The sequence below is a fragment of the Crotalus tigris genome, unplaced genomic scaffold, assembly GCF_016545835.1.
Source record: "Crotalus tigris isolate CLP2741 ecotype Arizona unplaced genomic scaffold, ASM1654583v1 scf7180000017828.1554129, whole genome shotgun sequence".
NCBI classification, from domain to species: domain Eukaryota; kingdom Metazoa; phylum Chordata; class Lepidosauria; order Squamata; family Viperidae; genus Crotalus; species Crotalus tigris.
This window is the reverse complement of record NW_024096658.1, coordinates 417,489-429,984: the sequence shown is the minus strand read 5'-3', so window position 1 is coordinate 429,984 and position 12,496 is coordinate 417,489. Positions and strand designations below refer to the sequence as shown.

General features: G+C 40.5%; 1 protein-coding gene across 6 annotated transcripts in view; it reads right to left on the bottom strand.

Moving 5' to 3' along the window:
- Window positions 1–12,496, bottom strand: part of GRM5 (glutamate metabotropic receptor 5) — a 310,218-nt gene that overhangs the window by 176,274 nt on the left and 121,448 nt on the right. For all 6 annotated transcript variants that reach the window (XR_005556659.1, XM_039342953.1, XM_039342956.1 and 3 more), the window contains exon 3: window positions 4,869–5,118. Coding sequence is in view for 5 of the 6 variants with exons in the window: in XM_039342953.1 (XP_039198887.1) it covers window positions 4,869–5,118 (250 nt within the window). In the remaining variant the exon portion in view is untranslated. The remainder of the gene's footprint in view (window positions 1–4,868; window positions 5,119–12,496) is intronic.

Below are 12,496 nucleotides of genomic sequence, written 5' to 3'. Positions count from 1 at the left end.
CAGGCCGGCCGGGAGCCAATGTACAATTTTGTGGTGGCCATCTATGCTGAAATGCATTCAGTCTTAGCTCCACAAGGCCGTCTGGAAACAGTGAGGAACCAGCCCCTGCCGTGTCGGCCCCGCCCCCTGGGTGCATGCTGGAGAGGTGTCACCCTTTGGGAGGAATGAAGAAATGCACCATCGCCTGGAAGTGGCCACAAATGGCCCTCGCCTACTTCACATATCCAGCTTGATGGGCTCTGCCCTGGTCCCACCCCCTTCTGCCAGAGACCCTCAGATCTGTCCCACTCCTGCCCAGGCCCCCACAGACACCCTTGATGCAAATGATGTAGAGCTGGCCACGCCTACCCAGTAGGCCACACCCACTCCATCCACGCTCACCCAGTAGGCCATACCCATCCGGCCCCCCTGAGGCCAACCGCAACGCTGATGTGGCCCTCAATGAAATTGAGTTTGACACCCCTGTTCTAGAGTCTCAACATCTTTTTTACATCATGGCAACAAAAACTGGATGCAATATTCCAAATGTGGCCTTACCAAGGCATTATAAAGTGGTATTAACACTTCATGTGATCTTGATTCTATCCCTCTGTTAATGCAACCTAGGACCATGTTGGCTTTTTGGGCTGCTGCAGTACACTGCTGGCTCATATTTTAGTGATTATCCACCAGGACTCTAAGATCCCTCTCTCAGGTACTACTTCTAAAAGAAGTACTACTTCTTGCTACTACTATTTACTATTATTTGCCTTCTTCAACATTACTACCTATCACTGGGATGTTGCCTGGTAGTTCTAAGAAAATGTAATCCTTCTCCTTCTCTGTTGTTATTTGGGGGCACATCAAAGTTCTGCTCAACTGTTTATCACTTCTCTCTCCCTCAGATTTGAAAAACAAGTACAAGTAGTCCTCGACTTACAACAGTTCACTTAGTGACTGTTCAAAGTTACAACAGCACTGAAAAAAGTGCCTTATGACCATTTTCACACTTATGTACAACCGTTGCACCATGGACACATGATCAAAATTCGGATGCTTGGCAACTGACTCATATTTTGCAGTGTCTAAATTTATCTGAATTCGGAGAACTGGCTGGCTTCTGGAAATCCAGTCTAGGCCTCGGAGGCCTCCCAGGCTTAGAACGGCCCACCGGAAGTGCATGGATACCACTTTCAGAAGTCTGTTCTAGGCATTGGAGGCATGGAGGAGGCCTCCGTGGCCTAGAACAGCCCACCGGAAGTGCACAATGCCACTTCTGGAAGTCCATTCTAGGCATCAGAGGCCCAAGCCTGCATCACATAATAGAACCGGTTGTTCAGGTATTTGAATCCCACCACTGGGCAAAACTCACTTAATAAATTTCTCACTTAGTAACATAAATTCTGGGCTCAATTCTGACCATAAGTCGAGGACTACTTGTATCATCATTTTTTTCATTTCAATTAAAAGAAGCTAAAAAACACCTTCCAGAAAATAAAACCAAGTGGGACAGGGAGGTAGATGGGCTCACATGGGTATCTTGAATACCAGTCAGGTTTACAGTGAGGTGATAAGCACACCTAAATTGCAAAACCTAAGCTAAGTTTTTCACCACTAAAAAATAGAGGACAAAACTTTACAGTGCTATACATTTGTGAACACATACCAAAGTGTTATAAATACAAACAGTTGGACTGATCAGATTTAGCTTGAACATTTTGCTATTTATTGTTGTCTTTTCCACTAGATTTCATCACACAAGAATCTAGTCAACTAACGGTCAGCATTAAATTGACATTAAATAAGAGTTAAAGGAATTCTAGAGGGGTTGGACCTGGACCGCTTATGGGAACGTAACGACTCTAGGCTAATTACTTATTTGACTCTACCCCCAGACTCTGCTTCTTCTCCTACAAATTTCCAGTATACAATATGATGGACTCTTCAGTGTTTTCTCATCTGGCAAATTCACTTGAGAGCTCTGCACGGTGGTAAGCCCTTATTAGCACTGACACGGCTAACTAAATTAATCGGAGCAATAAAACACAGTAATGTACCGTCAATCATCACATTCTTATTGGAAGTCCAATAGTTTGTCCTCTTGATGAGAGGAGGGCAGCTAAATACAATCTGCTTGCAACACCATGTTCATTCAGTCTTCATAGTATGGATTAGGGCCATCTTTCCAGTCAGTATTTACTTTCCTAAAGATGCCATTGTGCAGAACACTTTATTGTACCATATAAACCAGAAACTACATAGCTGTAAGCTTTACAAGATGAACCCAGATTTTTCCAAGGAGGCCAGCAAATGCTGATCAATGAATTATCCATTGCCGTCCAAAATTCAGAAGTTTAATCTCATCATACATGCAGCATACTGTATATCAGTGTGTGTAGTTAGTTCACGTGCTAAATATTACTTCAAAGCTAGCAAAACAATGCATTCATGTAACATGTTGGGCTCAAATAAATTAAAATTATAAAGGCATGATGGCCTGACCTCAACATGAAAGGCAAGGACTGAATTCCCATCTGTCAAACTGAAAATGATTGAAAATAGAATATTGAGAAATTGTGCAACGAAAGACAGACCTAGAAATTAAGGTAAACTCAAGTGTTCTAGATTCCACCCATGAACTTCAACCTTATCTTCCGCTTTGATGGAGGGGGGGAAGCAAGTTTTTGCATTTAGACTGAAGGAAACTGGTGAAAAAAAATTACATTAGAGTTTAATTGAAACCCTAAATTGAATTGCAGAAACAGTATGTCGTATTTTCATTAGTTCTGGGGAAGAAAAGGCTGGCTGAAAGCGGGAGGCCCTGCAAACATGCAACATTTGCCTATATTATCCTGTCTCCACTTAAAGGACCCAGAAAACCACAGAAGTAGGACATATGGTCCTTGACTTACAACCATTCGTTTAATGACCGTTTGAAGTTACAGCGGCACTCAAAAAAAGTGGAAGTCTTTAAGAAGAGATTGGACAGCCATTTTCTGAAATGGTATAGGATTTCCTGCCTGAGCAGGGGGTTGGACTAGATGACCTCCAAGGTCCCTTCCGACATGTATTTACGATGGTTGAGATGATGCCATTTGTGACCTTCTCACTGGCTTTCAAAAAAAGCAATGGGAAAAGCCAGATTTATTTAACATGATTCACTTAACTGCACTGATTCACTTAACAACCATGGCAAATAATGTAGGTCATAAATCTGGGTGTGATTCACTCAATAACCGCCTTGCTAAGCAACCAAAATTGTAATTGTAACTGAATAGAACCTTCCAAACTTTGCCGAATTTCAGCTTTCAAAACCCATCCAGCACAGCCAGTAGTGAAAGGAACTACAAGGCCAAAATTAAACAAGCTTTCGAAGGCCACAAGCTCTCTTTCCACGCAGAAATCTGTTAGCCGGTCTCCTGGATCCAAATAAATGATTCCACTTGTGTTTTCCACCTTCCAGGAATTCTAACATCTCCCTGTATTACTATATTAAAGTAATGCAAGATTCAAAGGGTTGATTTAAAGCAGGGGTTCCCAATCAGGATGCTCGCACCTCCTGGGGGTGTGAGACGATATTCCAGGGGGTGCAAAAATTTGGGTTAGAAGTTTCAAAATTATAATGTATATGCATAACTAGGCATTACTTTTTTAAGGGGTGTGAGAATATATCAGAAGCATTCTAGGGGTGAGGGGTATAGAAAAAGTTGGAAACAGCTGGTTTAAAGGCTTAACCGGTTGCAGGAGTTGTTCAAACTCCTCCTAGTGCATTAAAAGGTTTCTCACTGATCAGTTAAGCAGGCAGTTTAATGTTTTCGATATAGAAAATAAAAACAATTATAAGAATAGCAGGTGACATGCTTCATTGGAAAAGCAGCATCCTAATGTTTTTCCTCCCACAGAAGACAAAATAAGTCTTCTTTTAGAGGATCATTGCTTGCCTGCTACCCTACTTTGGTGCAATTTTGCAAAACCTAAGTTTCAGTCCTGAATTCCTGGGCCACAAAGGAAACACGGGTATTCCTTGACTTAACAACCACAATTCGGGCCAGAATTTCCATTGTTAAGTGAGTCCCGCCTGATTTTACAACCTTTCAGACCATGATTGCTAAGTGAGTCACTAAGTGAATCACATGGTCGAATCGGGCTTCCCCCATTGACTTTGTTTGTCAGAAGTTAGCTGGTAAGGTCGCCAATAGTGGTCACATGACCCCAGGATGCTGCAACCATCATAAATCCATGCCAGTTGCCATGCACCTGAATTTTGGTCACATGACCATGAAGATGCTATGATCCAACGACTGGTGATAAGTCCATTTTTTATTATTGCTGTTGTAACTTCAAACAGTCACTAAACAAATAGTTGTAAGTCAAGAATTACCTTGAAGAAGAAGAGATCCTGAATAAAATTTTATCATGTGCTGAGTTGGACAGGCTTACAATGATTATGAAACACAAGACAGAACACGAATATTTCGAAATCTGGGACAAATTTTACCGTTGGTATGAATTAAGGAGAACTGCTCGGACTTCAAGTTAATGGTAGAATTAAAAGATATATATAACTGTACATATAATTGTATATATAATTGTATTGTATAGAAGGATGAGGCTTATATAGAGGTTAAGAACGATGTATTAAGTTTTTGTACCATGAGAAACAAACTGTTAGGAAAATTCATTCTGGAATGTCATGTTTGTCCATTTTTGTTTTAATTGTATTATGAATAAAAAAATTAAAAAAAAAAAGAATTACCCATAGCGGATGGATGTTCTCCTGATGTTAATCAACCAAGATCTATTTAACCAGGATGCGGCTCAAATTTAAATACTGAAGGATTTATTCTGTTTGTAAAAAGAAGGCAACAATTATTAACAGATTTACTCACCTGCCCAGCAGCAAAAATTCACCAGCCAGCCCCAAGCGTCTCATTGCCATCAACAGCCCTCGTACTGTCATGCCTTCGCAGAAACACGCAACAACTCTTGCTTTGGGTAAATGGCTTCTGAGCTTTTCCAACAATTTGTCAAAGCTCTGCTCCCCGGCATTGCTGTAGATCTTGTAAGAATGAGCGATGCAGATCCCTTCTTTGGCAGACATGTCTTTGAAGGCTTCCATCCCACTTTCGCCATAGTTTCCTGAACAAGAACCACGAGACACAAAAAGGTTAGCAATACAATTCTTGGGAAGGGCCCACATAAGCAGTGACATGACAAGCACATATTATCATATTTTCATATTTGGTGGACTTGTAGAGATATAAAAGCTCTTTGGATTAATATTTGGTGGAATATTCAAAAGATTTTAAAGAGAAAGATAAAGTTTACTCCGCAATTATTTTTGCTGGGTATTATTGTAGATTTTGATGTCAAAGAAATTGATTTGATGCTGAATCTTATAACAGCTGCAAGATTACTTGTGGGGCAATATTGGAAGAAAAACTATTTGCCTACTATGGAAGAATGGATAGTTAAGGTGTCTAATTTAGCAGAAATGGTGAAAATCTCTGCCTATTTGAAGGACCATTCACAAGAAAAATATATTTCGGTTTGGAGAAGATGGATTGATTATATTCAAAAGAAATATGAGACTGAAAAGTATTATCTTGCTTATGAGTAGATTTTAGATTATTTTTAATAGTTCAATATAGTTGAATTTATATTATTTTTAGTATTATGGTTTAATTATATTATTATTTTTGTTTTTAATTTGTTAATACTTGTTTTGAAAAGGAGTTAAAGTGTGTAATGGATTTGATTGATAGTATAGTCGGGTTATGTTAGTTAGATTATGTTTGTTTATTTTTTACCCTGTAATCAGGGGGGAAGGGGTGGGAGTGGTTTGGGTTATAATGTATTGAATTTGTAAAACTTTTAATAATAAAAAAAAGAACTAGGAAGCTGAAATGAGAAGTAAAGGAACAAATGAGGGATAGTATGAGGAATACCTGCATAAGTAACGATAATAATAATTATTATTATTTTTAAAAAAACTTGGAATAGAAACTCATTGCAAACTGAATATGAGTATTTGATGGGACATAACTTTAAGAAAGGCCAACATACTATTACACAGGGCTTTTTTTCTCATAGAACGCCCAGAACGGAGTTCCAGCACCTTTTTTGGATGGAACCTTGTAGAGTAGGCAAGGAGGGTTGTATGACCTGTGTGAGTTCCAGCACCTTTTTTTTTTTAGAAAAAAAAAACACTGCTATTACATCAATAGAAATAGCACTTAGACTTATATATCACTTCACAGTGCTTTACAGCCCTCTCTAAGGAGTTTTACAGAGTAAGCCTATTGACCCCAGCAATCTGGGTCCTCATTTTATCAACCTCAGAAGGATGGAAGGCTGAGTCAACTTTGAGCTGGTCAGGATCGAACTCCTGGCTGTGGGCAGAATTAGCCTACAACGCTGCATTCTAACCACTGAGCCACCAGGGGTCCTTCTATGAAGCAGTGATGTCATATAACATTACTGCATCATAGAAGGAGTAATATGACAAGACGTAAGCAGCGACATGTAGACTTCAGTCTACAAACCAGGTGATCTGAGGTGAAGAAAAGTTCTGGGTGGAAACTTGATGACTTAGCATCGCTTTCTCACTTATGAAGAGGACATTTGATTTATTGCTCTCACAGTAATATCTGAAGATTGTTATCCTTATATTTATTTTTGCATGTGCAGTACTCCAATAAGTACTCACTTTACGTGACCTCGTCTGATCTCAACAAGCTAAACAGGATCAGAGGCGCTTAGTACAAGTAGGAGACACCACCAGGAAATCCCACATTTGTGGAAGTCAAAACATGATCCTGGATTATGGCAGTGTGTTAAATCACTTTCCGATAGCTGCCAAGTAAAATGTGTGTTACATCTACGTAGTCACCAGATTTCAAGTTCAACTTGAAGGCCACTTTATATATACAGGACAAACAAAAATATACATAAGCTGAGACATTTAAAATACCATTAAATGTGATTGCTTATCAGAGAGGCAACAGTTACAGTAGTCAACAATAGATATAATAGTGATCCTGAGAGTGGTGGTTACATTTAATTTGAAATGCTATATTTAATTTGAATTCAGTCCTGGAATCCTATCTTTCATCAACTCATCTTTGAAACTGGACAGAAGACCCTGATCTTTAGGGGAAAATTAATTTGAGCTGTCAGTAAAAGGGACAGAGAAGGAAGAATCTCAGCTGGAAAGTAAGACTATTCTTTACCTTGATATTATAAATGTGGGGCTACTTTTCACAGAATTTAGGGTTCCTGACCAATCAAAGGATAAGTCACAAGCCTGTTGAGTTGCAGATGGCATCGACTTTATTGCAACCTGAGAATTTGCTATAACCAGACTTTTAACTAGTAACCAGAGACTTACGTCGTTAATGCTACTGTTATTATTGTTGTTCAGTGCCTAAGTCGTGTCTGACTCTTCACAACTCCATGGACTCCCTTCTCTTCCACTATCTCCCGGAGTTTGGCCAAATTCATGTTCATTGCGTCAACGACAATATCTAACCATCACATCCTCTGCAGTCCCCTTCTCCTTTTGCCTTCCATCTTTCCCAACATCAGGGTAATTGCTTTTGCATGTGTGCATGCTTTGGATAAGATGGGGAAACTCTTTATGAAATGATGAGGTCTGATTTTATTCAGAATGGGAGGGAGAGGAAAGAAGGATCATCTGCAAATGGTTTCTTTGGAAAAGGGAAAAGTTAAAGCAGAGCTACTATTTGGGAACAGATGCAGCTGCACTGAGGCTACACAGGGAAGAAACTTTTGCACAACTTTGCAAACAAGAATATCCATCCCACAGACATTTCTCATGAATAAGCCTATCCTAATGAATTTTTCATACAAATTCTCCTGATAGCGAGGAAGAATTTTTGAGAGAAAATGAACATGCATATTTAATGGCAGCTATAGGGGAGGAATAATGAGAATTTTTTTTTTTTAACAGCAGAGAAGGAAAAGAATGGCCATTTCTGTTACTTTTGTGGCAAAATTCTCCCACGTATAGTTAACTGTATTGTCAAAAATTCGTAAGACAATAAAGGAGAATGTTTACAGCTCAGGGTTGAAATTAGGGGTCCTTGGTGGTCTCTGATGGTCTCTTTTGCAATCTTCTTGATTGTAGCTACCATGAGCCTTTTGTGCGTTTGATTTGTCTTACAAACGAGGGGTGCTCGGTGCTTTCTGAGCTTGGTTGTTTTCTTGCAGACATTTCATTACCCAACTAGGCAGCATCATTAGTTGCATTGATTATCCTGCACTGATGATGTTGCCCAGTTGGGTAATGAAACGTCTGCAAGAAAACAACCAAGCTCAGAGAGCACGGAGCAGCCCTCATTTGTAAGACAAATCAAACACACAAAAGGCTCATGGTAGCTACAGTCAAGAAGATTGCAAAATTGTTGCCAGCCTTACCAGGTAGACCAGACAAGAAACACAAAAAGATAATCTGATTCTACTGCATCAACCAAATCTTGCAAGTCTGAAAGTACAATATTCCCACCATCTCCTATACCAGTGGCGACGAACCTATGGCACGCGTGCCAGAGGTGGCACTCAGAGCCTTCTCTGTGGGCATGCACGCCATGCCCCGGAGATGGCAACCGTCCCTCTTCAACCAGCCGCCCGCTAATTCGCCGAGGTCCCACATGGCCTGATGTATCCCAGCACCCATGTGCTCACTGGCCTCTGTGTGCAGGGGCCGATGGTGTCAGGCAGCAGCCACCCTGGCCCCTGCCTCACCTTTCCCTGTGACAATGGCACCCCCGCCCTGCCTTGCCTTGCCTCACCTCACCCTGCAGGATGAGCCTCCTGCCCACTGCCCCACCTGCCAGAGACCCCCTGGATCTCCCCCAACCTTGCCCGGCCCCCACAGACATCCCTCCCTACGAGCAACATCGAGGTGGTCATGCCCACCTTGGCCACACCCACCCAATCTGCCACGACCACCACAGCCACGCCCACCCAGTGGGCCACGCCCACCAGGCACCTGGCAATAAATAAGTGGATTTTAGGTTGCAGTTTGGGCACTTGGACTCTAAAAGGTTCACTATCACTGTCCTATAAACCCCAAGAAACTAGGGACGGTTCCTTCTAAGTCTTTTGCCTCATCCATTATCCAGCTGTGGGCTAAGCTGCCTTTTATTTGACCGTTCCCTAAGAAGTATATTTTTGCCCTGTCTCCCAAGGTCTTTCCCCCATACCATTACATCTATCCCATGATCCAGTTGCAGTCTTTTGCCATCTTGTTCTTTATTCTTCCTCAATACATCCTTAATCTCAACCGCAACCACCAACTCATTACTCCTAATTTAAACTTCCCCTGGCTTAGCAATAGTCTTGCCTAACAGTGACTGATACTGGGCAAAATATAAATTATTATAAAAAGTCCTCTTAGGAACACGCATTCAACCTCAAACTATGACAAGTTATTGGAAGAGGACTATGCCAACTTAAAAAATAAGTAGGCTTTTGTCAACAGCTGTCATTTTTCAATTGGCTTTACAGTGGAAATAGGGTACAATAAAGTATGTAAGAAAGAATTGGGCCCAATATTCCTGTGAAACAGGACTTAGGGTGTGAATTTCCTGAAAAAACTATTTCCATTTCTGTAGGAAAAGAGCAGGCAGAGCTGAGGGTGGAATTAAGCACATCATCAGCTGCATTCCCAAAAGCGTTAACTTTGGAAAGCTAAGGATGAGGATAGGGATGAAGTTAAAAAAGGAGCATTACTGAGTTGGTGGTTACAGTTGCTGGGACTTCTAAAGTCAAAGGAACCGGTGCAATTACTCATGACAAGGGACTGCTGATGCCAAACTGAATAATGTTGGCTAGCCATTTTGCAAATTAGCTACTTAGTGGCAGAAACGCGCCGTTATTTACAACTCTTTTCATTATTCATAACAGTTTCAGCATAGTGTTTTCCAGAGGCACATTAGTCCGAGCTTTGGATCACAGCCTCTCTTCTTAATTGCCCAGAGAAAATGCAAGTCACATTTGCCACTTAACGGGCACCTTCTGAGCTGAGTTGGATCTGATTACTCTCCAGCTTTGCACAGAATTACAATAGAGGAGGCCGTGAGGTCTCCATGGAACCGCTCACACATCTGAAGTGACAAGGAGATGTCAGATGTCAGCACTCAGCTTCAGAGGGAAGGAGAAGACTCCAGGAGAAGAATGATGGAGGATCACCAGAGATAAGGGCTCTGTTATTATTTCCTACCCTGCAGAGAAATGTGTATTATAATGATTTTTGAAGTGGGACCTTTCTTCATAGGTATTATATGATAATATAGGACTTATCAACTCATCCACTTAGATGATCGGGGATTTGGTAACCAATCACAATCAATCCCTGGCAGTCCTTCAAAGGCGATCCTTCCGCTTAAGGTGTCAAATTTAGCAGAAATGGCTAAGATTTCTGCTTATCTGAAGGATCACTCACAAGGTTATTACCTTTAAAGCCCTATATGGCTCAGGACCAGGCTATTTGCGAGACCGCCTTCTACCTCATAGTTCCCTTCGTCCGGTTAGATCCCACAGGCTGGGCCTCCTTCAGGTCCCGTTGGCCAAGCAGTGCTATTTGGCGGGGCCGCAGAGGAGGGCCTTCTCTGTGATGGCACCCACCTCTTGGAACCAGCTCCCCCCCGGAGATTAGGACCGCTCCCACCCTGTTGGTTTTCCGTAAGCTGCTTAACACCTGGCTTTTCCGGCAGACCTGGGGTTTATAAAATCTGACCCCTGGATGAATGTTACTGTATTGTCTGTTTTGTCATGTTATATGGTGCTTTTATTGTTAGCCGCCCAGAGTCCAGCGGGAGTGGGGCGGCTTATAAATTTTAAAAATAAAATAAATAATAAATAAATAAGAAAGATACATTTCGGTTTGGAGAAGACGGCTGGATTATATTCAGAATAAATATGGGACTAAAAAGTTCCATCTAGTTTATGAGTAAATTTTAGAGTATTATTATTATTATTAATAGTTTATTATAGTAAAATTTTTATTAGTTTTATTATTATTTTTAGTATTAGTATTGTTTAACAATTTGGCTATTGTATTGTTTAATAATTAGGATATTAACTTGTTTATATTATTATGTTTACTTTTAATTTGTTTATATTTATGTTAAAGGGGAGTTAAAGCGCATTATGGACTTGGTTATTTATATAGTTGGTTAATGTTAGTTAAAGTATGATTATTATATTTGTAACCCTGTACTCAGCTCTAGGAAGTGGGGGAGGGAGAGGGGGGGTTTAGAGTGGGTGGGCTTTGGGGTGTATATTGTAACTTTTATAAAACTTTTCAATAAAAAAAGGCGATCCTTCTACTGTATGAGAATAGTAGTCAAGTCATGCAGATGTCACCTAAGTCACTTAAACAGCTGGATTTTTGAGCCTTCAAACCCAATTCACTTCAGTTAGCCATGGAATAGTCCATTTGGATTTTGCCAAGAAGATATTGGACAGATATTTATCCGGAATGGGGTGTCAAACGTGTTTTTTTTTGCAAAGGAAAGGGAGATGGTAAGGAATTCCTTACTGATGACCTGCCTTAAAACCTATGGAATAAATAATTTGAGCTTGAGGACAGAAAGTAGTGTAAGATTAACTCACTGATCTTTGCAATATTAGAAAATGTTAAACCCGCCAACTCGTCAGATAGCCCCTGACCCATAAAATCTCTTAAGGATGAGAAGCTGGGCGACAAATGGATCAAAGAATTACCATTAGGAATTACTGTTATCAGTGTCATCATTTGGATTTCGTTCTGAGCTTTTAATTATTTTATTATCAATGCTTCTCTCCTGCTTCAATTCGTGATACACTACTAGCGTTCAACTTTCTGAAAGATGGTACAAAACCATAAGAATAAATACTAGCAATGTAACTCACATAATAAAATTAAAAATGTTAAATATATTTGAATATTTATTTATTTAGAACTGGGCAGGTTGGATTTCACTTTGCCTCGAATGAGAGAAATGCAGTCTTGACTTATTGGTATTTTGGTTTTGCATTCTTAGTTTGTTCTTTAGTTAATGGTCATGAAATTTCTCAACTGCTAGATGACCTTCCCTCCTTCCTTCCTTCCTTCCTTCCTTCCTTCCTTCCTTCCTTCCTTCTTTTTCTTTTTTTTTCTTTTTTCTTCAGTTCACAAAATAAAATGTAGAAAAAATAACAATGGAACTGTCAGGCTCCAAAATCCAAGAAAGACATTTCATGACTCTTCCAAGCATATTTATGTATTGTTTCTCACCGATAGACAGTATGTTGCCAAACTAAAGCATGCTAACACCCATAAAGCCTACTGTATATTCTGGAAGGACCCATCTTCACTCACTCTCTCTCTCTCCCTCCCTCCCTCTCTTTCTTTCTCTCTCCCTCCCTCCCTCTCTCTCTCTCTCTCTCTCCCTCCCTCCCTCCCTTTCTTTCTCTCTCCCTCCCTCCCTTTCTCTCTCTCTCTTTCTCTCCCTCCCTCCCTTTCTCTCTC